Below are 26,284 nucleotides of genomic sequence, written 5' to 3'. Positions count from 1 at the left end.
GTGGGCCACACACAGGTTTCCAAAAACATACAATAGGGTTACAGGGTTGTACCCCTACCCATGGCTGCCATAAGGGCATCCCGAGGGTCTGTTCACCATGACCAAAAAGGGGAAGAGCTGCACTGCTAGGAGTCCCATGTGGACTCCTGTGCAGAAAAAAACAGAACACACATGGAAAAAGGAGTACAGGACAAGGGCACGGAGGCCCTGTCCCTCCAATGCATTTCCAGCATCACAGGGAGCATGGTGAATCTTCCCAGATATTGTATTGTGCACGTAGTAAACCTTCACAATGGTTACCTTTACCATCAGAGGCCAACCCTACAGCTAATCCAGGCTTGATACCCGCCTATCCCTCCAGTCCTTCCAGTCCGATTCCCAACTAGTTCTTGATTGCCTCCATGGATTAATGCACGAGAAACCCACACCTGGCCTTCTGGCGCGAGACATGGCCATGGCACACAATTCCTCCCATGACAATGCCCCGCAGTACCTACCAATTTATCTGAGTGCGGTGGTGCTGTTCTATCTGAACCACTTTAACTGCGATTTGCCGGTTGTCCCTGTACGTGCCCGGTGCAGTGACTAATCAATCCTGTGACTTTTAGTAGTGTGAAAAAACGAGATGAAGGCCTGCGTTTCCAGCTGGTTGTGCTTGCGGGAACCAAGGTCATGATTGGTGTTTGAATATTGAGTGAGGTCTGGGCCGCCGCAATAATGGCCGGCGCCGCCAGGTGGTAAGACGTCGGGCTGCTGCGAAAATGGCCCACGCCACCTGGTGGTGAATGTTCAAATGCTCAGATTGGGAATTGGAGCGCAAGAGGCAGGTTTCAGGATAATGCTGCAAATAGCCAGGTTTTAAGGACTTTTTTGAAGAAAAGGTAGTCCTCTGTGCAACACATGTGCAGAGGAAAAGTGTTCCAGATGGCAGGAGCTAGGATAGAGAAGGCTGATCTGCCAACTCTAGTGGAGTAGTACGGGGTATAGTGAGTAGAGCCGCACCCGATCAAAGGTTCCTAGGGGTTTGGTAGTGGATGATTTCTTTCTGTAGGTACTCTGTTGCTGTATTATGGAGGGCTCAATGTGTGATTCAAATGGCTTTGAAGGTTGCTCTTAGGCTAATAGGCAGCCAGTGTAGTACTATGGGGATGGGGGTGATATGTTCTCTGAGCAAGAAGGCAGGGAGCAGTCTGGCTGCTGAGCTTTGGATTTGTTGGGAGTTTGCTGGGATACGGAGATAGAGGGACATGGAATAGTCTAGGCGTGAGGTGATCATTGCCAGTATTGCAGAGACTCTTTGAGGATAGGGCAGGTAGAGAAAGATCCACTTTAGGATGCTTAAATGGATGTGCCAAGTTCTGGATATGGAGCTGATGTATATGGAGAGAGCTAGGTCTGTGCCCATGATGTATCCCAGATATTTAACAGAGGTGGAGGCAGCAGGAGGGGCTCCCAGGGCATGTGGCCATGGTTGAGCAATGAGAGCAGTTTTGCTGCACATTAGGATTTCTGATTTGCCTGGGTGGAGGTTAAGGTGGTTGGTTGCCATCCATAGGTCGATATTCGAGAGGCAGGAGGCGAGGTCAAGAAGAGGGGAGGCTGGAGTCTTGGGAATTTTGAAAATGATCTGGGTGTTGTCCTTTTAATTGTAGCAGGTAAGGTTGTGTGAGTGAAGGAGAGCTGGCAGTGGGTTTAGGTAGATGTTGAAGAAGAGGGGTGAAATGGAGGCTCCTTGTTGGGCCCATTTTGTGACGGGCAAGAGAAAAGTGGGAGAATGATTTGCAAGCTGTTAGAAATTAATAAGGAGATCCAATTGAGGGCAGAACCGTTGATGCCTAGGGGGCGGAGCCTGTTCCTGAGTATTGTGTGGTCAATGGTGTCAAAGGCCGCAGATAGATCGAGAAGGAGGAGTGCATTGTATCCTTCTGCATCAGCAGTTCTTTTTTAGGTCATCCCAGATAGAGACAAGTGAGGATTCCATTCGAGAGAGGGGTTGGAACCCCGCAATTGGGCTGGGTTGAGGAGTCTATTGGCTACTTTGAATTAGAAATTACACCAGGACTTGGAACCCACCCGATATTAGGTACATTATGGGAGAACTGGAGAGAAGGTCCAGGTATGAAGGGAATCACTACATGGCCTTCCCCACTAAGCCACATATGATCACCAGGGATACAAGAAGAAATCCATGAACGTCCAAGATTCCAATCATGGTTTGATGCAGGCCTGGGAAGGGTGGGGCAATTGTGGAGAAACAGGACTTATATTAAAATAACTGAACTTGAAGAAGCACTAGCGATACGGCCACTCTCAGTCTTCCTTTTCCTACAATTAAAAGGTACCCTCATGAGGAAAGAATGGACCCAAAAAATCCAAAGAGAACTCACCCCCTTCGAGAAGCTCCTAGACACAATATCAGAGACAAAGGGCCTGATCTCAAGCATGTATAAAACACTGGTAGAGGCTGGCAGAGGTACGACCGATAATCTTAAACAAAAATGGGAAAAAGACCTAGGCATAGAAATAGAACCAAGCATTTGGAGTACTATCTGTGGAGGAGCTGCACGAGTATCAATAGCGGCACAATACAAGATGCATGCCATCAAGCTTCTCCACAGATAGCAATATGACCCCCACAGACTGTCCAACATGTACCAAACAGGAAGCCCATTTTGCTGGCGCCAGTGTGGGGAGCGGGCAGACTACTGGCACATGTGGTGGGGGTGCCCCAACACCCAGACATACTGGAACAAAGTCCTCAGCTGGATCAAAAGGGTAGACGGGATCACAAGGGAAATCACCCCACTTCTGGTCTTATTTGACTCCGAACAATCCGAGGGTGAAATGCACAAAATAAAGGGCATCGCCCCCACACTTCTGCTAGCCGCAAGAGCATGCTTAGCCACCAAATGGAAAGCAGCCACACTTCCCAGTTTGCAGGAATGGATAGGGGTGACGACTAACATATACACCATGGAGCGAATTACGGCTGCCCTCCACGGAAAAGCTGCCCGGAACGAAATGACTCACAGGAAGAATGAAGTGTCCACAACATACCAACTATTTGTTAAGGTGTGAGTCACGAAAATGTTGCGTACCTGTAGGTTTGGTTGATCTCGACGGGGCAGCCAGACTGACAAGAAGAATTGGTGACACGAGGAACCAGCCTCTCCTCCACTCAGAATGGGTACTGGGTAAAAGATGGACCGATTCCCAACGTCACGGGCTGCTCTCTCCTGATTACCGTGACGTCAGGACTGTGCAGGCACAGGCAGGAGAGGCTGAAGGAAACAAGTTCTTGAAACGATGGAGCTCCAAGGTCCAAGGAGGACCGAGACGTGCTTGGTGCTCAAGAGTCCAAGAAATGGCCAAGGCGTACACCAGGGTAAGGTGCTGGATGCTGTGGAGCTCAAGAGTCCAAGGATGGCAGAGGAGTACACCAGGAGAAGACACTGGATGCTGTGGTGCTTAAGAGTCCAAGAAATGGCCGAGGAGTACACCAGGGTAAGGTGCTGGATGCTGAGGAGCTCAAGAGTCCAAGGATGGCAGAGGCGTACACCAGGAGAAGACACTGGATGCTGTGGTGCTCAAGAGTCCAAGGATGGCAGAGGAGTACACCAGGAGAAGACACTGGATGCTGTGGTGCTTAAGAGTCCAAGAAATGGCCGAGGAGTACACCAGGGTAAGGTGCTGGATGCTGAGGAGCTCAAGAGTCCAAGGATGGCAGAGGCGTACACCAGGAGAAGACACTGGAAGGATGACCACAGAACACAGGGTGGCGTGGAGCAGGAGAAAAGGAAAATCAAGGCAGGGCTGCCTAGCCAGGCAGGAGTCGGGAAAACCCGGGAAGGAGCGAAGCTGGCGTGGCCCAGGCAAGAAGAGGAGTCCAGGAAAGCTGAGAACCCCTGCAACCCTAAAGGGAGAATCTAGAGGGACCCGGGGCAGGACAGGGAGCTGGCAAGAGGAGGACCAAAGAGAACAGGAGAGGAGAACCCCAGGTAAGGCAGGAACCAAGGGAAACTGGCACTGGAGAAAAAGGTAAGCGAGCAAACACGATCAGGAACAGAACGCGTTGAGAAGCGATCTGCTCCCGATCCTCGCTCTCCTTTTATGGGCCACCGGCGCCCGCGAGGCCTGGAACGCAAGCTGATCGTCGCTGGGCACCGGCGGACCCAGAGCGAGGCTTGGGAAGCAAGCCCCTCCAATCACGGGCGCCCAATCCACGGCGCATGCGCGGAACCGTGATCGCGGTCACCCGCGCATGCGCCGAGGAGCTGCAGCCTGGGCCCCCGAAGCTCTCCCTCCGGCGCCTCCCCAAGCGTGGAAGCGTGAATAGAGACGCCAGGAAGGGAAAGCGCGTGCAACGAACCCCGGTCTCCCGGTAAGCGTGACACTATTACTCTTAACCCGGAAAAGACCACTGAGGAGCCCTTGATCCTGAGACTCCTGTCTCGTTGCTACTCGAACTTAACGAACACTAATAAGTTTGCAGACTTAATACCCTTTCCAACAATTGAAAGCATCTGAATAATACAAACTGTGCAACTCATGACTGAGTAACTGCTCGGGGAGTGGGTGGGGGGAGGTTATAGGGAGGGGGGGAACAACTTGTTCGGTTAAATAGTTATACTTATTGGATGAAGCTCACTGTGGTTCACTAAGGTAATGCATAGAATTGCCAGTTAATGCCATATGTGTAATAGTAAACCAAGTATGGTGTATTGTTGAAAATCCAATAAAACTTAAATTAAAAAAAAAAAGAAATCACACCAGGACAAGACAAGAGCCCTTCACTGATGAGAATATTAGGTTCAAACATTAGCAAACTGTTACAAGGAGGACAGCCCTCTCCTGTTTGAGCAGGGGCCTACCATAAAGTGAAAGATCTAGATATAGTGAATTGAGCCACTGAATTGCTTACCCCAGAACACGGGCAGCAGGAAGAGAGCCCTCTGCATTTCAGCCACCATTCAGGGAGAACCAGGGCAGAGGGTGGAGCTCAAAGCTTTATAAACTATTTTGAGGGAAAACAGCAGGGAGATAAACTCCATTATATAGTGAAATGGGAAGTGAAATGGGAGAGGGAATTTGGAGTGGAGATGTAATTTTACAAATGGTTACACAAAAATGCGAAAGGGCTCAGAAGAGCTCAAGATGTACAACAATTATAGAGCGCTCAAAGAAATTCTATTGAGATGGTACTACAGCCCCCAGCGTTTAAATCAATTTGCCCCTTCGCAATCAACACTCTGCTGGAGAAGATGCTTAGATACAGGCATAATGGGACACATCCATTGGTCAAGTCCTCTCGAGGATTAGGTATATCACTAAAATACAGCTCACCCAGACCATTTTCTGAGAAACAGAAAAACACTGGCTTTACGGTTCAGGCGAAAATGACAGCCACACTATTTGCGTAACTCTTAAATACAGCTAGATTAATGTTAGATCAAGCATGGAACAAAACAGAGGGTTCACAACTGCCATTCTGGTGAGGCAAAGTATGCAACATTTAGGCTATGGTAATAATAGCTGCCTACCAAAATGATAAATTGACAAAATGTAAAACTGAGAATCATTCACCACTTATAGTCAAAACATACCAGCAAACACATACAACCCCACTGTTGATGAAGTACTTTCTAAAGCCTTAATATAATTCTGTGTGTGGGGGGGAGGGGGTTGGTCATGGAACAAGGGGCAACATTTAATTGCAGGAAATCTTGAATGGTTATGTCACGCTCAAGACCTAAATAATGAATTCTTGACACTTGTCTATATTCCTTTCTTGCTGACAATTTTCCTTGTAGTTAACCAAAGTTTGTAAAACATTGGAAAATTAAATAAAGTTCAGTAAACAAAAGGTTAACGTATGACAACTATATGGCAAAGCCATAAGCTCCCAAAGAGACTGGGTAGAAAGCCCTTTTAAACCTTTCAGGTAGGCATCTGCAGATTCAAGGGGTCTTCAGGCAGAGGTTATACCTCCCATCACTCTACACCTTGCACTCCATCTAAACAAGCTATTAGCAATCTTCAGCCAAGTACACTATAGAAAGGGGACGTGTGCTGGGGTTTGGGCAATCCTGGCACTAGACAACATATCAAACTAGTCATTTGGATCCCCCACTCTCGCTGCACCGTGGTGGTTGGTCGGATCGAAAGTCACAAGAGTCAATGGGGTTCCATTACTTCAGGCATTTGGATGCTGCACATAGTTACCAACGGACACCCACTAGGCTTTATCAAGAGGCCACCTCAATCCCTCCATCAATGGACAACAGACAGTTAAAACAGCTGCAACAGGATGTGTTCATTCACCCACACAAAGGGGCAATGGAGAAAGTACCAAAACATTTCTATTTCAGTGATGCATACATTTTGTTAGATTAACTGCCATATAGAGATCCCACTGGAAGTCTTCCTGACAGCAGAATACCATGTTGGTAAACTACATCCAAGTAGAAAGACTAATGGTGTGTGAAGCTGACAAACAATACTAGAGTGAATGGTGAGTGAGCCAACAAACTAACCTGACATATTGTTCCATGAGCTACCCAGCTGAGATCAAATGGCATGCTCAGATTCTCCCCATTGGTTTAGCATTACGTTTTTTCATCAATATTGAGTTGACAATTCAAGAACAAGCAACTCTGCAGAGTACCATATACCTTTTAGCATTTAGAGATGCAATATCACAACCTCCCTACTGGTACCAGTCACCACCACGTCTTTGCCTGGAGAAAATCCTGACTGATCTTTGTGTGATTTTGTTATTGCTGTTTGGACGGTGGTGACTAATATTTTGCTCCGTTTTTCAAATTGGTTTTGGCATTAAGAGGAACAGACGTTGTAATTGAAGGTGTGAAAAGTATTACTGCTTCGATAAGCTATGGAGTGGTGTCGCATTACTCCAAATCTCTCTAAATCTGTACAGTGTTTGGAGCCAATGGATTTTTAAATTCCTGATAAAATGGAGTTAAATGTTATTTTTGCTCCAACAAGGGGGCATCTTGTATAATTTGTCGCTGGAAAAATCACTGTATACACATTTTCCTCAGAAGCTCCAATATAAATTCACCATCTAGAAGTATAGGCTACATCTAAAGCTGCTGATTGCTACATCAAAACACCTCACTGTCCTCTTTGAGTCACTGCTAGTGTAGCATTCACCATTTACCATTTCAAAATCTTACTACTTTTTTTCTTTCATGATAAATATAGCCTACTGTACTTGAGAATCACATTTGTACATATTGTATTTTTTTCTTACTGGCCCTGAAAAGGACACACTCATTAACACGTCACCACTACTTTTGCCCTAAGTGAGGTCTGATACACGGCCGATACAACCATGCAAGACCCTGTCTATTAATTTGTATCAAGTAACTAAATGGTCCAGAACTAGGCAGCCAGGCAGGTCTGCAAGGTTAGACGGCAGGACCAATATGCACTAGCCTGGAACACCTGAATCACTTATTAAAGAACTAAAGAATCACCCACAAGATCCTATACCTTACTCATAACGCCTTACATCATACAAGCCCCAAGTATTTGAACACACATTTATTTTCCTGTAAGGTCCACCAACAAATCCCGGTTCACCAGAATAAAATGGCCTCTCAGAATCTGTCCACAGGGCGAATTCTGAAATTCCATCTTAACAGCCACATATAATATTACAACACAAACATGCACATACAAACACATGTTTGATTAAGCATGAGCAAATCGTTTCAAATGAAACTCCAATTTTGAGAATTTCAATGAGTTAGAACTTCTATAACGACTTGAGATTCAGCAATTTCAACATTGCGTCTATGGAATGACGGACGCCTCAAACTGTGGTTCACTCACTAGGAGGCATTTGTAGAGGGAGCAGGTTTCTTTAGTGTAGCTGCGGAAAATCTAGGAAGGGAATTATTTAGAATAGTGGTAGGTCAGGATTATAAATAGACTAGGTCAAAGTAGAATTTCCATTGGCTCTAGTTAGCCAAATTAGGCAATTGGGAATTAGAGAAGACTCTTGACACTGTTTTTTCAGGTGGGAACATAATCAGAAGGACGCAAAAACACATATTGACTCATTTTCTTTTTAGACCGAGGAGCGGATTAATCAAACCAGGTTGTTAACTAATTTGGGCGCTGTAGAGGTCATGACAAATAACACATTGTCATTTGAATTTATAGGCACAGGAAAGAAGAAATCACGCAGATTGACCTGTGATTTTCTTATGTTATATATCACATTTATTTATTTATTGTTTGCTTGTTAGGTGCTTATACAGCAAATAAATTCAGTTTCAAAGCGCCCACAGGGCACCAGGGAGAGAACATGGGATTGACATACTGTTTTTTCATTAACATTATTTAGTATACTTTACAAACAGGCAATTGGAAAAACAGAGGGCCATAGTCCCATAATCCCCGCCCCCCCTCTACCTTCCTAATCTTCAATGGGGATTGCAAGTGTTTTTTTATAGGTACAATAATAGTCCAAGTGTCTCAAGTCCTTCCACCTGTCCATCAGGGTAAACATCGCCCTCGGGTGGCCGGCTGATGACCAGCCAGTTCACAAAACATTTGCCAGGAGTTCCTTGAGTTTATCACAGTCTAAATAATTTCTGGATGATAGACGAGGGAAAACAGAGCACTCACCACAGGGACTAATCTTGTGGGGTGGGTGATGCTATGGCCTCTGCTCTCATAGCTACGTATGCCCAGAATGGAGACCAGTATTCCTTGGGCCTACCGTTGGATGGGAGCGTCTGGATATATTGCGTTTCTCTCACCTTGCACCTTGACATAGTATAGTCTGGGTAGATCTTATTCAGGCGGAGTGGAGAGCAATATGTTTGATGAAGAAATTAAAAATGTATCAGGCGAAATCTATTGTTTATGGCCAGGTTCTGGTTTGTGTATATATTTTATCCCACTGTGCCCTCCCATTTGTCCGTGTAAGTTTTCGGCTGAGAGGTTCTATGCGACTGTACTACTTTATATAGAGAGGAACCCAACTTCCCTGAGGATAAAAGGTGTGGTGACATATGTCATTATAGAAGTTGTTTGGAAAGTCCGACCACCTGGATCATAGTACCTCGCGTAACCGATAATACAAGAGCATCGTTATGGGGGTCCACTCTCCCTTACCCTTGAGTTCTTCCCATGTAGTAAATCTGCCACGGGGTGTCATATCCCCCACCGTGTCGATGTGTAAGTTTGTAAAGTGTTGCGGAAATATTTCCTCTTGTGTGAGTGGGATACCTGTAACGTGATAAATAGCCATGAGGGGGAAATACCACTGTTCCAGGCCAGCCCAGTGCGCCAAGCGGTCCCATGCTTTAAGTGTAATCTCCAGAGGCTGCACCTCAGTCTTGACGTGTTTCACCCGAGTGCCCCACAGCAGACCCTTCATATCGTTGGGCCGAATTGTCTCTTTCTCCAAGAGCGTATGTGGCAAGTCATTTGTGGGGGTCCACCACCAGAAGGTGTATTGTGCCTGTGCTATCAGGTAATATAGAGGGAGGTGAGGCACATCTAATCCGCCCAGCAAACAGTGGCGACACAATGTGTCGATTGATACCCAGGGCTGCCCACCGGCCCATATCAACTTATTCATCATGCTCCTGAGTCGGGTCCAAAAACCCGCTAATGGCCATATCGGCACATTGTTGAAAATATATAGTAGTTTGGGTAGGACCACCATCTTAGACAGCAAGATCCTGGCTGCCTGGGCGATGGCAAGGTGTATCCACGCATCACACCACATAGTTATCTTCCTATAATGTAGTGGGGGACGTGGACACCCTGATGCCCAGATAGCGGATCCCCTGTGGGCACCAATCGAAGGAGTCTGCGATATTTTGTTGGGTTGTACAGGTTTTGAGCGGGAGAACCTCTGACTTGGATCAGTTGATCCGCAGCGCTGATAGAGCCCCGAATTCAGTAATCTCCTCCATCACATGGGTTAAGTTAGTTTCTGGATGTTTAACGTAAACTAACATATCGTCCGCCCATAAGGAGACGATAGAGTTATGCGAGTGAATGCTTACTCCTCTGTGAGCATGCAAGGGTTTCGATAGGTACAGTGAACAAGATGGGTGAGAAGGGGTACTAGAGTGCCACGAGACGGAAATATTGCCCCTGATTGTATCCGGTTGGTGTACACAAGTGCCCTTGGAGCCGTATATAGGTGTACCCATTGCAGGAAGGTGGTGCCCAGTTGTAGGAAGGTGGTGCCCAGGCCCCCCCGATGAAGCACCTCGAACAAAAATGGCCACTCGACAGAGTCAAATGCTTTTTTAGCGACTAGAGCGGCCACTGCTATTGGGATGTCCGGGTTCACGTTATGCATCAACGTGAATAATCTCCGTAGGTTATTTTGTGTAGAGCGGCCAGGTATAAACCCTGCTTGGTCAGGGAGGATTCGGCTGGGCTTGAATGGGAGAAGTCTATCCGCAAAGAGTTTGGCTAGAATCTTTTTATCTGTATTTATCAAGGAAAAGGGCCTGTAGGAGGAGCACTTGCTGGGGTCTTTTTCGTGTTTATGAAGTACTGTCACTAGGGCCGTCCTAGTGGATTCTGGGAGTGTGGCTGCAGCGCTGGCCGCCTCAAACATACTGTGCATATGGGGGATGAGCAGATGAGGGAATGCCTTATATAGCTCGGCCGTAATCCCATCGGTTCCAGGCGCCTTACCATTTGGGAGGGATCGGATTACTTTAAGGAATTCCTCGTCCGAGGGGGGATAGTTTAGCAGCACCAATGCTATTCTGTCGTAGTAATGTGTGATGCTATTGTGGGCTGCTGTGGTCTGGGTGGTGTATAGCTTTGCATAAAATTCACGGAATGTTTCATTGATTCTCCCATTGTCCCTAGTGTATTCCCCATTCCCCATTTCTATTTCAACTATCGGATCGGGACGCTGCTCCTGCCCGATTGCCCATGCTAGGGTCCTACATGGACGATCACCCTCACCATACATTACTGTTACAATTTGGTCCCCCAGGAAGCGCTCCTCTCTGGCCATCACAGCATACATTTCTTCCCTCCTTTCCCCCAATTAGACCTGGTCCTGCTGGGCCTGCCGGGTCTCTAGCTTTTTGATTTCACTTTCTAATATCGAGATGGACCTGGGCATACACTTCAGGACTCCCCCTTCTTTGGACATGCACCAGCCTCAGATAATTCTTTTGAAGGTTTCCCAAACCACCCCAGGGTCTGAGACAGAGCTTACGTTTGTCTGGAAGAATTCAGTAATACTTTGGCGGATTTCCCCTCGAAAAGCATGGTCTTCTAATGCTCAAGCGCTAAACCTCCATCAAAGCGGTTTATGTGGGGTGCTAGGTCCTGTGAACTGTACCAGGACTGGGGAATGATCAGACAAGGCTCGGGGGAGAATCTGTACCCTATGGGTTACACGGGCCAGCTCCGGGGACATTTGGATGTAGTCAATTCTAGAGGAGCTACCATGGACCCCGGAGTAGAAGGTGAATACCCGACCCTTTGGGTGGAGGAGTTGCCAGGTGTCGATGAGGGTGTAGTCTATTGCAATGGCCTTTCATTTCTGGGCAGCCCTTGTAAGGGTCGTCTGGATGGATGAGGATCTGTCCAGATCTAATGAGAGGGAGATAATAAAGTCCCCAGCCCATACCACCTCAAAGTCCGGGAAGGTGCGTACATGTTCTGCAGATTTTTGGAAGACGTCCGGGCAGTCATTGTTAGCGGCATATATGTTAATAAAAAGAAAAGACCACCCTGCCATTTCCCCAGCAACCAGGAGAAACCGTCCTTCCGTGTCAGCTATCAGATCATGAAGTTTAAACTCTAAGGAGCAATGTATATACATTGCCACTCCCCACGAGTGTGTGGTGTAGGGTGAGCCATATCTGTCTATGCCCCATCCGGCGAGATGAACAAGTTACTTCTTACCTGGTAACGTTCTTTGACGGGATGTCCCTCCGACGTATTCCTTATCTTTGATAATACGTTTCCAGCTTGCTGGCCTCGGAAATTTTTTCTGTAGAGGGCGCTGCACGTCGACGTCCGCCGAATCGATGTCCCTCGACGGCCACCGTATCGGCGCCGACGTCACCATGCCCATAAATAGCCACGCGCTGCGTCCGTTGCTCAGTTCTGTTTTTCTGCGCTTCGTGGGGCCTCGGAACGTCGTTGCTCAGTTCAGTCAAGTTTGATATCTATTTCGACTCAAATATTCCTTATCGTTCTCGATTGCTTCTTCATCAGAACCGACAACGCCACGATCCGGCTTCAAGAAATGTCGAGACTGCGGTAAAAAAATGTCAATAACGGATCCACACAGGGTCTGTTTATGGTGCTTGGGGTCCGAGCACCATTATTCACACCATTATTCAGAGTGTGAGGACTGCATGTCCATGACGGCGAAAGCCCTGAAGGAGCGAAAGGGGAAACTCGAGAAAGGTAATTATTGTATATCTTTCTTTCTCAGGATGTTCTTAGCGTTTTGGAAGGTCTATCTTTGGTCCTGCACCTGTTGGCTTAAGTCCGGAAACAGGCATATGGTCGCAGAGCCCCACTGCAGCGTCTTTTTCTGTTGCCGCCCGAAGCAGGATGTCACGGTCTCTGTAGTTAAAGATTTGTGCTATGATGGCTCGCTCAGGGGCCCCGGCGGAGGTCTTGTTGCCAGTGAGCGGTGTGCCCGTTCCACCATAAACAGGCTTGTGACTGGCGGGTTATCAAGGACTTCCCTGAGCAGTTTTTCCAAGAAGAGCTCTATGTTATCTATAGGGGTACTCTCTGTCACCCCAGTGATACGGATGGTGTTCTTTCTTGATCTCACTTCAAGATAGTCATTTTTCGCCACAACTTTTTTTACTGTTTGTTGTAGGGTGGCTGCCTCTCGCTGGAGCTCTGCAATTTTATCCTCTCCGTCCCTGATCTGTTGTTCCGCCTCCGCCACTGCCACACAGTATCCATTTGGACCGCAGAGAGGTCAACTTTGCAGGTTAGGGCGACTAGTTTAGCTCTGAGGTTATCAGTGCTACTTTTTAGTGCTAATAATATTTGATTTAGGACCGAGATGTCGAGATGGGATTGGCCTGGTGTTTCCTGCTGTGGGGGCGGTTCTCGGTCCGATCTAGCAAATTGTTCCATCTTTGATTATTTTTTGGGGTTACCCATCCCCAGGGATTCGCCACAAGCATCCAACAGAAAGTGTTGCAGGAACTCTTGAGCCCCAATGTCCTCGGGGCCTACGCCCGTACTCCCAACCCTAATGTCGTGATGCCCTCGCTGCTAGGCCCACTGCAGATAGACTTGTGCGTTTTATGTCAGGACCAGAGGCATGTCCGGTGGAGGAGGCTTCAATTCCCGAGAGAACCCCTATGTAGGGCCTCAACCTCGCCGCTCCTGGATCTTGGGGGCCCCCGTTGGTGTCTGTTATTTACCGCGAGGCCTCTATATTACTAGCTGTCGTTTCCAGAACCCCCCCTCAATTTTATTTCTCCCCCCCCCCCTTGGCTGCCAAACTGGAGGGCCTTTAGGTGGCCTTTGGACCCAGGCGCGTGCAGTCCCGCCATGCTCCGGGCCCCACCCGGTGGTGTGGTATTCTATGTTGAGAGCCTGGGGTGGGAAGAAATATGGTCCTATACAATAGGGTGTGGGGAGGTCACCCAGTCGTCGTGTGCTTCAGGCGAGGGGGGGGTGGGGCTGAGGGATTGATGAGTGGGGTGTCCAGTGTCTCCCCTGCTGGGCCCCCGGCCGCACCGACTCACCGTGTTTATGCTGATGCCGATGTCTCCACGTGTAGGCCTCTCGCAGGATCAGCACAGCAGCAACATCAGAAGGCCCCACTTTCAGAGCGCCCGTCGCGCGGCAGCTGCACGCGTTCACCCAAGGATCTTCCTTGGTCCGCTGACTGGGGGTAGTTGGTCGATGTCCCGCCGTGGGTTTCCAGCCGCAGCGGAACCAAGTGTGCAGTCGATTCAGGGCAAGCGGCTACACCCGCGGAAGCCTCCTCGCGTGCCGCTCTGCAAGGTTCAGCCTCGGTCCAGTCCATGAGGAGAGGCGGTAGTGTCCCGGTTCTCCCACAGTGGGCCAGCAGTTAAGGACCCAGTATGTTGTTGGTAGGCGGGCAGCCCAGGTTACAGCGCCAGGAGGCAGCGTCTGACCAGAGTAAAATCTAGTTTGGCGCCGGGCTCGCCACGAGGGGGGGCAGCCCTGTATGTTGGAGTGTCGGCAGCAAGGCCGGCCCCACAGCGACGCTCTGGAGCTATGTTCTATGGAGAGCCAGGGGCTTGCGAGGGGGCCCCGATTAATCCACTGGGGTTCCTCAGTGTTTGTATCTGTTGCCGAGGTTGCACCCCGCCGCCATACGCAGGATATTATACAGGATGTCGGAGCCTGCAAAGGAGCGCTCTCAGGCGGCGGCCATTGCTTAAGCCACGCAGCAGTGCCCCCGGGATTGACATACATTAAAATACACAAATATAAATACAGCGGGGGAAGGAACAGACACACCTACTATGCCTTGTGAGTATTCAGAACGTCCAAGTGCAGCAAGGAAGAGGGCAGTGGAGTAGGTGCTGAGGTGTCTGTGCTCGTGGTTGAGCCACAGATGAAGTGCAAGGTATGGTAAGTGCTATAAGGCCTGAAGTTGCATTGGGTGGAAATGTGCGAGTCTCCAGGGCACAGGGTGTGCCGAGGAAAGTGCTCAAGGTAGACAGAAGCTGGGAAGATTGGGCGTGAGTGGTCGAGGGCCTAGATGATGCATAAGGGTCAAAGACACCAATCACAGCAACTGTGAGATTAGCAGAAGAGGAAAGTCTTGAGGTGCTTTTAGAATTTAAGAAGGTCCTGCTCAAGACGAAGAGGGAGCGGGAGGTTGTTCCATAGGAGTGTTCCAGCTGAGGAAAGTGAATGACCTCCTGCTCTCTGTTTAGCAAAACGCTTTACACACAAGCAGTTGGTGCCAGAGGAACATAGAGGTTTAGAAGGAGAGTATTTTTTAAGGGGGAGCTGCAAATAGTGTGGTCCCTGGCCCCAGACAGCCTTGTGGATGATGCAGAGGGATTTTAATTTGATCTGTGCAGCAACCAGGAGCCAGTGAAGACTTTTTAGGGCAGGAGATGTGGTCCCTGGGCTTAAGGCTAAGGATAAGTCTTGCTGCTCTATTCTGCATTAGCTGAAGGGGATCGCAAGTGGAAGAAGGAAGATTAAGGAGGAGGCTCTTGCAATGGTCAAGCCTAGAGAGAACCAGGCTCAGGAAATACTGAGCATCTGGGTGAAAGTGAGAAAAGGAAGAATTCCTTTGAGAAGGAAGAGCTGAAAGTGGGACTTCTTAGCAATGTCCTGTGTGGGGGAGAAAGGCTAAGGGGAGTCAAAGATGAATCCAAGGTATCTGGCTTCAGAAGAAGGAGCAGGAAGGAGCAGAATGGAGAGCCCATGGAGGGTGGCCAGGGAGAAGGGAAAGAGGAGGGAGCAGGGGTCCCAATCGGAAGGATCTCCGTTTGATGGCATTGATACAGAGATTCTTGGAAGTGTACCAGGCGTGGATGGCAGATAGGCAGTCGGGGATGAAGAAAGGTGCGAGTGAGTCAGCAGGAAGTCTGAAAAAGAGTTGTGTCATCTGCATAACACTGAAAGTTGGGGGAGAAGGAGGAGATGAGGAGTGCCAGCTGAGCAAGGTAGGTGTTAAAGAGCCAGGGGGAGAGGACAGAACCCTGGGGGACACCACAGGTGGAGAAGGAAGTAGCAGAGGAGAAGGTGCCCAGGATGACTTGGGAAGAGTGACCCGTTAGGAAAGAGGTCAGTCACTCCAGTGTCCATTCCGAGATACCAAGGGTATCATGGAGCCTTTGTATGGGGATGGAATGGTTGACAGTGTCAAAAGCAGAGGAGAGATCAAGTAGGATGAAGACAGCTGGGGAGTTGGAGTTCAGGGATATGACCAGTTCTTCACAAGTGTTCAGAAGAGAGGTTTCCCTGCCTCTGAATGCTCTGAATCCAGACTGATGGTCGTGGAGACCACCGACAAGTTCAGTGTACGAGTTGAGTTGGGGCAAGGCCAACTTCTCCAGCAGTTTCCCCAGGAAGGGGGTGATTGAAATAGCGCGATAGTTGGCTGGACAGGTAGGGTCTCCTGAAGGTTTTTTCAGGAGGAGGCACACAAGGGAGTGCTTGATGGAGGCGGGGAAAGAGTGGTTGCAAAAATCGGCGAGTGCGGGGCAAGAGAGCCAATGTTGTCCTTGATGGTTCTGGATGAGCATGGGGGAACCTGTTTGGAAGAAACCTTCAAAAAATCATGTGGGAAGCACCCAAATAAGCCAGTGACGTGGCACTCTTGTTGGGCATTTTTCACAAACATGTGCTTCTGCCACCATTGGCAAAGAAAATAACAGCAAACATAAAATACATTTCTTACCAATATCTGTGTACGTGACTGTTTCTTCGTGGCCAGCTTTAGCTATGACTTCCCCCCTAAAAAGTTATGAAAACAAGGAAAAGCTAATCATCAAAAAACATCCATTCAAAACTGGTATAAACATGATATGAACACAACTTTTTTTCATTAGAACAATGAATGCCATAAAAGTAGATGAATTGCCATAACAGCACACTCCTATAGTATGGAAACAGTCATAGGCTAAGAGTTCAATATACAGGGAAATATAATCCTAAAACAAACAAATTGGGTCTGCCAAAAAAGTGCCCAAGTTTAATTTTATTTATGCAATACAACAAACATAACAACTCTGTAGACCCCTGCACTGGAAACTATACATTGACAACATTAAACAACAATGGTGGCATTAACACAATTTAGAAGCAATGGGAAAAAAGCTTAATCCACTGAGGACCAGTTTTTTTTCCTTTATCCTCCATTTAAATCTTCACCTCCTTTCCGTCTGATTTCCAGCTGCTCATCCTGGCTCCAAAATGAAGATTACAGACTCTGCGATTTAAAAAGGACCTATTCCAGATTGCAGATAAACCAAAAATTTACAACATGTCTTCTTACAATTATCAGCTATTGTCTGTGCTGTAGATCAACAAATACTTCTTGATAAACTCTTTGTGAAAGGAAGTTAATTTGTTGAGGGCTTAACTTGTTGATCAACAGAATAGTAATGCCAGGCAAGATTTTACGAATATACAATCATTCTGAAAACATGAGTACATTTGAGTACATTTTTACTATTTAGAGGCTCTATATATAAAGGATAAGTTCAGCCCTTTTCCATTGTTCTAACATTTTCTATATGAAAATGTGAAGTACTAGTGTCGAGTCAGGTTTAGGAGGTCTTAGCTCACTGCCTGGTTTTGTACAACCGTTTCCCCCACAGATTAATTCGAGTTTTGTTCCATTCAGGGGCGTTGCTAGGGGGGGGCTAAGGGGGCTATAGCCCCTGATCTTTTGGTTGTAGCCCCGGATAGAATCTCAGGAGCTACAGCCAAAAGACTAGCTAGCCCCCAGTCCCAACAGTACCGACATCAGCTTAGCCCCGGGTCTTTTCCAGACCTAGCAACTCCCCTGGTTCCATTCATCATTTACAGTGGGATCAAGGCTGAAAGAGAAAACCTGAGGACTGGGTGTGTCCACTCAGTGACACGACCGATTCATGAGGTATAATTAAATGCATCAACAACCGGGAGGATAGCTCTGCGGCAACGTGCTCGCCATGTAAGCAAGACGAAACGAAACAGCACAGGTTCGATCCCCAGGTCCGTGCTTCGAATCCTCTGGGTATAAAGCGCGTTATAAATACGCAACTAACACATATTCCTGTAACGGTGCCTCGATGCCCCCGGACTGTGTGAGTGCTTTAAAAATGCAGAAAAGAAAGAAAAGAACAAATGCCTTTGGTTGCGATGGTGTGTGTTTGTATGCCATGCTGCTCCCTGCATTTTACCAACTGTGTTACCTTTCCCGGTGTTGGAAGTCGCTGTGCCTGACCTGCCTTTATGTTTAATTTAGGGCAACAATCGGGTATGTTCAGGGTTTAGACTTATCAGCAGGCACTGCATACATGAGTAGGGCTTTGCGAGAGCAGTGGAAATTTGTGCGATCAGGGTGTCCGGGGATTATGGTGGCAATATATTTATTATAGAGCTTGGGGTGGGGGTTTTAGGGAAATTGCAACATATCCCACATATCCCAAATGTGCCATCAGCGTTTCCCTCATTCCTTTTTCTCAAGTCAAAGTTTGCCACACCACATTTAGTTTTTACAATTCTGCAATATGCCATCTACTTGCACCTTCCAGTATTAATTGGTGTTCTCTTCTATCAAGGGTTGGTGTTTCTCTCCCCCCTGGGTTAATCCAGTAATCACAAACTACAATTTATGCTATTGTACTTGCGGTTCGATACAGAATCCTCAGTAATCCAGACCAGCTCTCGACTGCCTCACCTAATGTTCATAATGCTCCATATGGAGCCAGAAAAGCCTAAGAAGGGGTGGCAGGAAAAAATGTATTAAGGATGGAGGACGCCCAATAAATTAATATTTCAAAGCTCTTCCCTATAGAAGATAACGGATGCATTGAAGTTGGGGGTGTAAACACAATTCTCGCAGGGAATATGCAGGACAAGTTGTTTGTGGTCAATTACAAGTTTACATAACCTGCATATATTTCAATATGCTTGAAGCTACCTCTCGACATCTGGCACAATTTGAGGTCACCACACTGAGCATAATTACCACCTTCACAAGTGGTACAGCTCTTAGGTGAGTCCTGTACACGTTCAAGGGAGAAAAGAAGGAATTACAGCACAATCTTCCAAAGTAACAAATGGTCTGGAGCAAAGGCATTTCGTGAATAAATAGGAGGCACTGGCATGTTTCTGTGATGATGAAAGTTTCAACGGGTTTGTGTGGGGCTCATTTAATCTTTTGCACTGATCACCAACACTCAAATGTTATTTCTGATGCCAAAGGGTTTGACTATGTGTCAAGGTAGATGGCAAACTGGGATTCCTGGATTCAGTGACCGTATGTTGTCACCGTGTATGGATTTGGTCCAACAATCCCTTTGCAGGCAGTTTATCTTACTTTCGCGTTAACACGAAGGAACATGATATATAATGAAATTAACCAGTGTACATGACCTGCGAGGGGATTGTGAGGGACAGTGAGACTTGTAATAAGGATGCAGAGTTGTGCATTTCATAAGGGAAGGGTTAGCCCAACAGCTCATTAAAGTGAAAAAAAAACAAAGAAGAGTATTGAGAAGTGAGAAATGGACTCAGTCTTGAAAACTGAGCCTGTACACATGGTGAATGAGAAAAGCGCAGATTACAATGCTGCTGTGTTAACAAGGAGTGTGTCCATGCAGTTCCAGCTGCATATCACCATCGGAGATGTGCCCTTTTAATTGTTGAGGGCAAGGTGTGGAGGAAGAAAAATATAGTTAAGGTTTCTGGCTGTGGTGTGAGATTATTTGCCTCATCAGTTACGCATAGGCGTTCAGCGCACAGTTGGCATTTAAAATATCATGGTAATGTTGTGTGGGCTATTCCAGTTCAGACTTTGCTAGGCTAAAGGTGTGTCATATCTGTGTGTGTCACAGACCGTTATGTGAGGCGGTTGCTACAACAGCAGCCTACCTGCCCCAACAGTGTGGTGGTACTGGGTTTTCTTTTTCTTAACAAAGAAACCCACCATCTTTTCCAAGTCTGCCTCCTACGCTGTGACCGACTCAGAAACACACGTTGGCAAATAAAGATATCAGAGGAGTGACTCAGACACATCGTGCATCTGGATAAGTGAAATGTAAGAGCTGCTTTGAGTTGCACTTGGTGGGCAGCCACAATCACAGCCAACAATTAGCCCGGGAGGGAGTAGAGAGCATGACTGCAGCTGGTGTCGCATGCCTTTTGAGATAGCCAATGCTAGGAAGCTTTACAAACTCAATAATGTAGCTACAAATTACTCTAGTAGGAGCATCAAGGCTAACAAGTGTGTGCGGGTGACTAGAGTTCATGGCCTCAGCAAATGCTTGTGGGTTGTGGTTTGGAGGCCAATTCACTTCCAGGGTGCTTAGCACAAGAAAGAGCATGGCTACATCAATGTACGAATCAAGGCCAGGGTTCAAGTGAAATACTTGCATATCAAAATATAATATCCAGAGACACAGATGCTGCAGCCAGTCTCTCGCCACTAGTGGTCTACCGGTCATAAGGCAGTGTTGATCCTATAGCCAGGCATAAAACAGGTACCATAGTATATTGGTGTGAACATTCTGACTTTTGCAATTGGTTTGGTGGGAGATATAACAGTGTAAGACACTGCATAAACCATAGATATTTTACCAAAGATGTATAAGAATTTAGGACGATGCCAAACCTACAAAAATTAAATTGTAGGTACAGTCAAGCATATGTTGAATTCATGTGTACATACCCATTTGTTAACAGATACAGTTGTTAAACAGAAACTAGAGAAATGTTTAAGTGTTTGTGCCATTAGATTAGGCATCAAGGTGGGGGATGTAGAATTTTCACATTACAAATCCCCGAAAGTAGTGTTGCTTTGCCAAATATTTATATCCAAAGTGATACACTCTTGTTTCTACTGTTTGAAATCAGGAGGTTTCAGAAAAGTCGCAATGAATACAAAACCTACCAAATTCATATAGTATACTGCCCTGAAAGAACACCAGAGCAGAAAGATATAATAGTGGCAGCAGAGTGGGCCCAAGTGGAGATGAAAGTTTGGGGATTAAGAGGGTTTTATTTTTATTTATTTTTTATTTTATTGGGCATTTGTAAGGCGCGCATAGAGCGAGAATAGCGTTTCAAAGCGCCACAAGGCAAGAAGGGAAAATGGAAGAAATCATGAATATACAGAAACCACAATCAATAGAAAAAAGACGCAGCCCTAATAGGCCTTGTATCATTCAGAACGCGCAAGTGCAGAGAGGGAGGAAGGAAAGGGGGTGTGGGGTAAGTGCTAGGGGGTCCCCCAGTGGGGGGGGGGAAGAGTGCCAAGGGGCCTATTACAGCGATAACAGGTAAGTGCAAGACGGTAACAGCCCGGGGGCGGGAGGGGGCCTGGAGGTAAGTGAGGGGGGTAGATGCTGGTGGCGATTGGGCAGAAGGTCAGAACCCAGTAGGTCTCAGCAACTGAGGGGAGTTAGCATGGAAGGGCGAGGGGGAAGGAGGAGGAGAAGATTCTTGAGAAGTTTGTGGAATTTGAGGAGATCCTGTTCAAGACAGAGAGGGAGGCTGTTACAGGAGGAGGGAGCCATCTGAGGAGAGAGATCTGCTACCAGCTCTCTGCTTGGAGAAGGGTTTGACCAGCAGAGAATTGGAGCCAGAGGATCGAAGGGATCTGGCAGGAGAGAATTTAGTGAGAGCGAGTTGCAGGTAGTGTGGCCTGATTTTTTTTACACAAGAATGGAAAATGTTAACTATGCTTGTCACTGCCCTTATGATGTACAAGTGGGTTTGTTTATATTCACTGAAAGTTACATTTTAGTTAAGTTGATCAGAGTTATCGCAAAAAAACCCTAGAAAATTCAGCACATTGGAGATGTCATGTTAGTAAGCACAACTGGACCACTAGGCATGGTCACTGGCTATGGCCAGTGCCCACGGCCTTTGGTTGTGTCCACTTTGCACCTCCTACCTCACTGTACCATCCCATTTGAGGATTTATTAAGGATCAAACGTAACTGTAGCAGAGATGCCACATTTGTAGAGAATGCAGAACAGCTGCAGTGAGATTTCTTGAGAGCGAGGGTATTCGGAACAAGTTATCAATCGTGCCTATAACAAGTACATGAGCGGAGTCGAATAAGTACTCTGATAATACAAAAGCAGGCACAAATCGGTTGATTCTGGGAGGCATGGGTTAGGGAGAATTCTCTTCTAAGGCTAATGTCCCTTACCTATAGAGTTCCCCAGCAGCTTTGCTGGATTTGAAGGGTTTATTTTTTTCTTCTGCTAAGGGTGAGACTCTTTTTCCCACTCTTAGACAGGTTGCTGATGTGTGTTCTAGGCTATTTTGTGTGTTTATGGTCTATGGGGTTTTTCTCACCGTCATAGGTATCATCTTTTTACATGTGTTACACAGCACCCTCAGTGCAGTAACACCGGGGTGTCACCTCGACCCCCAAACAGACTCCATACCCTGGGACTGACTACTGTCTCCCAGGGCATGTAAAGTCCCCATTGACTTTACTAGTCAATAATTATGAACAAAACCAGTACAACCCATCTTACTATGGAAGTACTGGAAAGGGTTAATAGTTTTTCCCTGGTGTTCATTTTTGAGAGGGTACCGTACAGTCCCTCTCTCCAAAGTTTCTGGCTGGTTGCAGTGGTTACTACCGTAAATATTGGACCGCAAATATTTCCCTATGGGATTTTACCATTGCACGAGGCTATCACTTTTACTGACAGCCTCTAACATGCTGCCGGTTTATTTTTATATTAACTTTACTCCGGTAGGTTTTTATTGCCAGATCTTTGATAATATTTCTTTCTCGTGTCTTTCTCTGAAATCCTAACCCAGGTCGGGGATCCTTTGTTCGTCCTTTTGGCGGGCTTCTGCACAGAAGCCCTCCTTTCGGCGCCACTGAGCCTGGGGTAGACAGGATGTGTGGGAGGGGGAATAGGCACCCTGGACAGGTTTACCTAGGCAACCCAAGTCGCACTCTGCTCTGATAGGCTGGGGGTTATCCCGCCAGGAAAGCCACCCCACTGTGTGAGTGACAGCTAGGCTGTATGAATGGGGGTTTTTCTGCATAAAAGCAGGGTCCTGAGGACTGGAGGACAAGACGTTGCCACTGGAACTAAGAAACCAGAAGAGGAGAGAAGCTGAAGACATCTGCAACGACTGAACCACCGGTGAAGCCCTGCTGCAGATCCTCACCACTTTTCTCCAATGACTCGAGAAGATCTTCACTTGCAAGAGTCTTCTTCCCTTGAGCTGGTGGGGCCAACCAGTTCATCAATCGCCCTCCAGGACCTGCCTTGGTCGAATCGCCAGTGCCAAGCACTAGGAGACCGGATAGCCAGGCACCCGTCCACCACGGCCGCGATTTAAAGGAGCGTACCTTTTATTTCGTTTTGGCATCACCGCGGCTGGCTTCATTCCTGGGCAGTGCAGTAACTCGAACCTTCCTCCATGACGAGAGCCTCTCTTCCTCTGCTGGATCTCCCGAACTGCAGGAACTGCCTGGAACTACCACCACTGCAGGAGCCTCTTCCACTTTTAAGGTACATTGTTCAGCCAGGGCCCCCGTTTCGTTGGGTACTGCTAAAGGTGTTTTAAATCCTTTACTTACCTTTTGGGTTGGCCGCCCATTTCGTCTAACATTATCTTTTTACATCTGCAACCGCCTTTTCAACTCGTTAAACAAAGACTTGACTGCAGCTACTAGAACAGTTTGATCCTGGGCACTTGCCTTGTACCATTGACTCTGGCACAGGCCTCTTGACTCTGGCTAAATCTGTTACAACTGCCTACCCTAGATTGCTTCTCACTAAGAAATGTGTTGGTGCACCTAAACTCTTATAACCACCTTTCCTTCCCCTTTCTATATTGCTGAAGTGCCATTTTGCTTGGTTTTCATCAAAGTATTGTTCATACTGAAGTATTGTCTTGCCTAACTTGTTCACAATCTAATTGGGAAGTGTTGCTGGCGTGTTTAGGAGTCTAACTCTGTATGACTTGTCCTTTTCCCACCCTCTGAAGAAATTGTTAGAGTGCCATTTCTGCTTGGTTTACACTGTGCCGTTTTGCTCAGTTTTCAATCTTGCTCAAACTTGTCTACAATTTAATTAGGGAGTTGTGTATAATTTTCTTGACTGTTTTAACTTGCTTTAAGGATAGTGATTTGTGTGTGAATTTAAGAGTGTGTAAAATAAATATATATATTCTTTTTGATACAAATCTTTGGTCAGTGTTTCCTTGTTCCATAGTACTGTAGTCGTATTGTGTAAACCCTGAATACTGCTCATCTCCCTCTTGAGATAAGTCTGACTGCTCAGCCACAGCTACCAACTAAATCTTTGCGGTACAGACTGATACCAAAGGGGATGTATTGCATATACCTGTAGTCATAATCTTCTGTAGTGCTAGCCTAAGGGAACTGCACAGGATTCTGCCTAACAGCATGGCACTATTAAGATTCATAACCACTTTTAATGATGATGCATCAAGCGTTAGATGGGTGCCTAATAAATAGTGGTACCCTTTAACGAGAGAAAGATATCAAGCAACATATTGAGAGTCATGCCACTGTGCCATTTAGGAAGGCATCCTCCATTCAAATTGTCTTCCAGCCTTTTTATAATCTAATTCAGTATCAGGGAGTGATTGGCTTATGAAGAAACTGGGGGTTGAGGGAGGGGTTTAATACATGTCAAAAATTTAAGGTCTGTAAATATGGGATGAATATTGAACAATATCAGCATCGAGCACAGGTCAAATAGTAAAAATAAAAAATGGCTGACAAGTATGGCATTTATGTATCGAGATGTGATTGTAACTTATGGTACATATGGAGCACTAACCCGGAGGTTAAAATGGAGGATCCTAAAACATTTAGTAGCGATCAAAAATGGTGATGGAGTGCACTCTATGGCCAAGCATTTAGAAGAAACACATCATAAAGATAGGTTTTCTTTCAAGTACTGTGTAATCGATTCAACAAAGCCTTGTGTAAGGTGGGGACCGAGAGAAAAGGTTGAGACAAACCGAGGCAATCCATATCCTTGATTATGGCACAAAAAATCACAATGGTCACAACAAGGCGAAGAATTACATGTCTTCGTTGGTGATTAAATCATCAGTGGGTTTAAGGTGATTTTGTATCTTGAGATGGTGCAGTGATGTACTTTTACCTCCTTGAATTGATATGTTTTCCGTAAAGTACATTGATACTGCATAGTAGTGATAATATGATTGAAGAAGAGGATCATTTGTTAATATATGTTTTTAGAAGTCTCCATTTATATTTATTGTTTTACACAAGACAATTTTAACACAATGGTTATGGTTACATCTTTTATGATATTAGAATTGTTTTGACATGTTCCTCCTCAGAGCTGGTCCCTTATATTAAATTATACTGTAGTTTTTTTTTTTTTTTTTTTACAAACTAGCATGTATTCTACAAAATTATTGATCGATTGTTCTGGCCTCTAGAGTCAATGCCAACCTTAATCAAGGTCTTGCTTTGATATCATGCGAGTGGAAATCTAATACTTTCACAATTAACTTTGAATGCTTTCTGCAGGACATACTTGAGGAGGCCCTTCCGTGGAAAAAGGTCCAAGGTTTAAGAATCAAGAAGCACCTTCACATTTATAGTAACGATTTGGTGTCCAGGAAGAGAGAGATGAGACGGCTTGTGAGGCAGACTCAGAATAATAATAGAACATAGTCTGACTTGGAGAAATACGCTTATATTTTGAAAACCCAGGAATTTTATAAAAACTGGTTACATGCAACCTGCCTTTTGAGATGTCGGGAAGCCCGTGCTGACGCTGGGAGTAGGCTGGAGCCCTCCCTCTCCACCAGCACTACGAACAGGATCTGCCGCGACTAAGGTATGGGAATCTAACCTCCACCGGCATCCCATGCAAGCATCGCCAGATCATTAGTAATTGAAATTACTACTCGTAAATTTATTCTGCTACAATTTTGATAGCCATTGCGACCTCCGCTCCTAGAATTGCGCACTCCTGCCCATTGACCACCATTTCTGGCAACGTGTTCAATGGCCGCGGAAGCTCCTTCCACAGAAGCAGATAGGCTGACTTCAGGCGACTGACGCAGCTCCTGATTGGCATCTGCACCCTACTTCCGCCGCCAGTCGTCACCGGCAGGCGGAAGCCGGCCGTCTCACTCAAGGGCCGTATCCATAAGGGCCTGTCTGTCTGTCCGTGTCGGACGTGCCGACTGCCACCCATCATGCAGCACTGATCTCGTATCCTGCGTCTGTGAGTACACTATTGCAAGTCATCCGCGAAACTGATTTGTAGAACACCCTGCTCTCTCATTGTGTAACCCCTTGATCAACCTTGATATTTGTACTTACTAGCAGCCTGTTCTGACCCCTGTTCGCCCGCCTGCACAACCACCCACGCCTCATCAAACCTGGACTTTCTCTTCGCTGAACATTCCCAATCTGTTTGCACCAGCATAGATACCACGCATGACTCGGGTGGGCTACTTACTGTTACTAAACTCAGCATAAAGCGTGCCTTTCCGTTATGCAGACTGCGATATATCCCTGCTACTCATAAATCACTGTTTGGTGTCCTAGATGTCACTCCAATCTCCATACAT

The 26,284-nt window shown here is 46.6% G+C and overlaps 1 protein-coding gene across 4 annotated transcripts in view; it reads right to left on the bottom strand.

Annotated features, from left to right (window-relative positions):
• Nucleotides 1-26,284, bottom strand: part of NIT2 (nitrilase family member 2) — a 717,582-nt gene that overhangs the window by 172,694 nt on the left and 518,604 nt on the right. For all 4 annotated transcript variants that reach the window (XM_069639171.1, XM_069639173.1, XM_069639169.1 and 1 more), the window contains one exon: nt 16,403-16,458. In XM_069639171.1, the coding sequence (XP_069495272.1) occupies nt 16,403-16,458 (56 nt within the window). The remainder of the gene's footprint in view (nt 1-16,402; nt 16,459-26,284) is intronic.

The sequence above is a fragment of the Ambystoma mexicanum genome, chromosome 7q (assembly GCF_040938575.1).
Source record: "Ambystoma mexicanum isolate Mex_15411 chromosome 7q, UKY_AmexF1_1, whole genome shotgun sequence".
NCBI classification, from domain to species: Eukaryota; Metazoa; Chordata; class Amphibia; order Caudata; family Ambystomatidae; genus Ambystoma; species Ambystoma mexicanum.
This window is presented reverse-complemented; position numbering and strand designations above follow the sequence as displayed.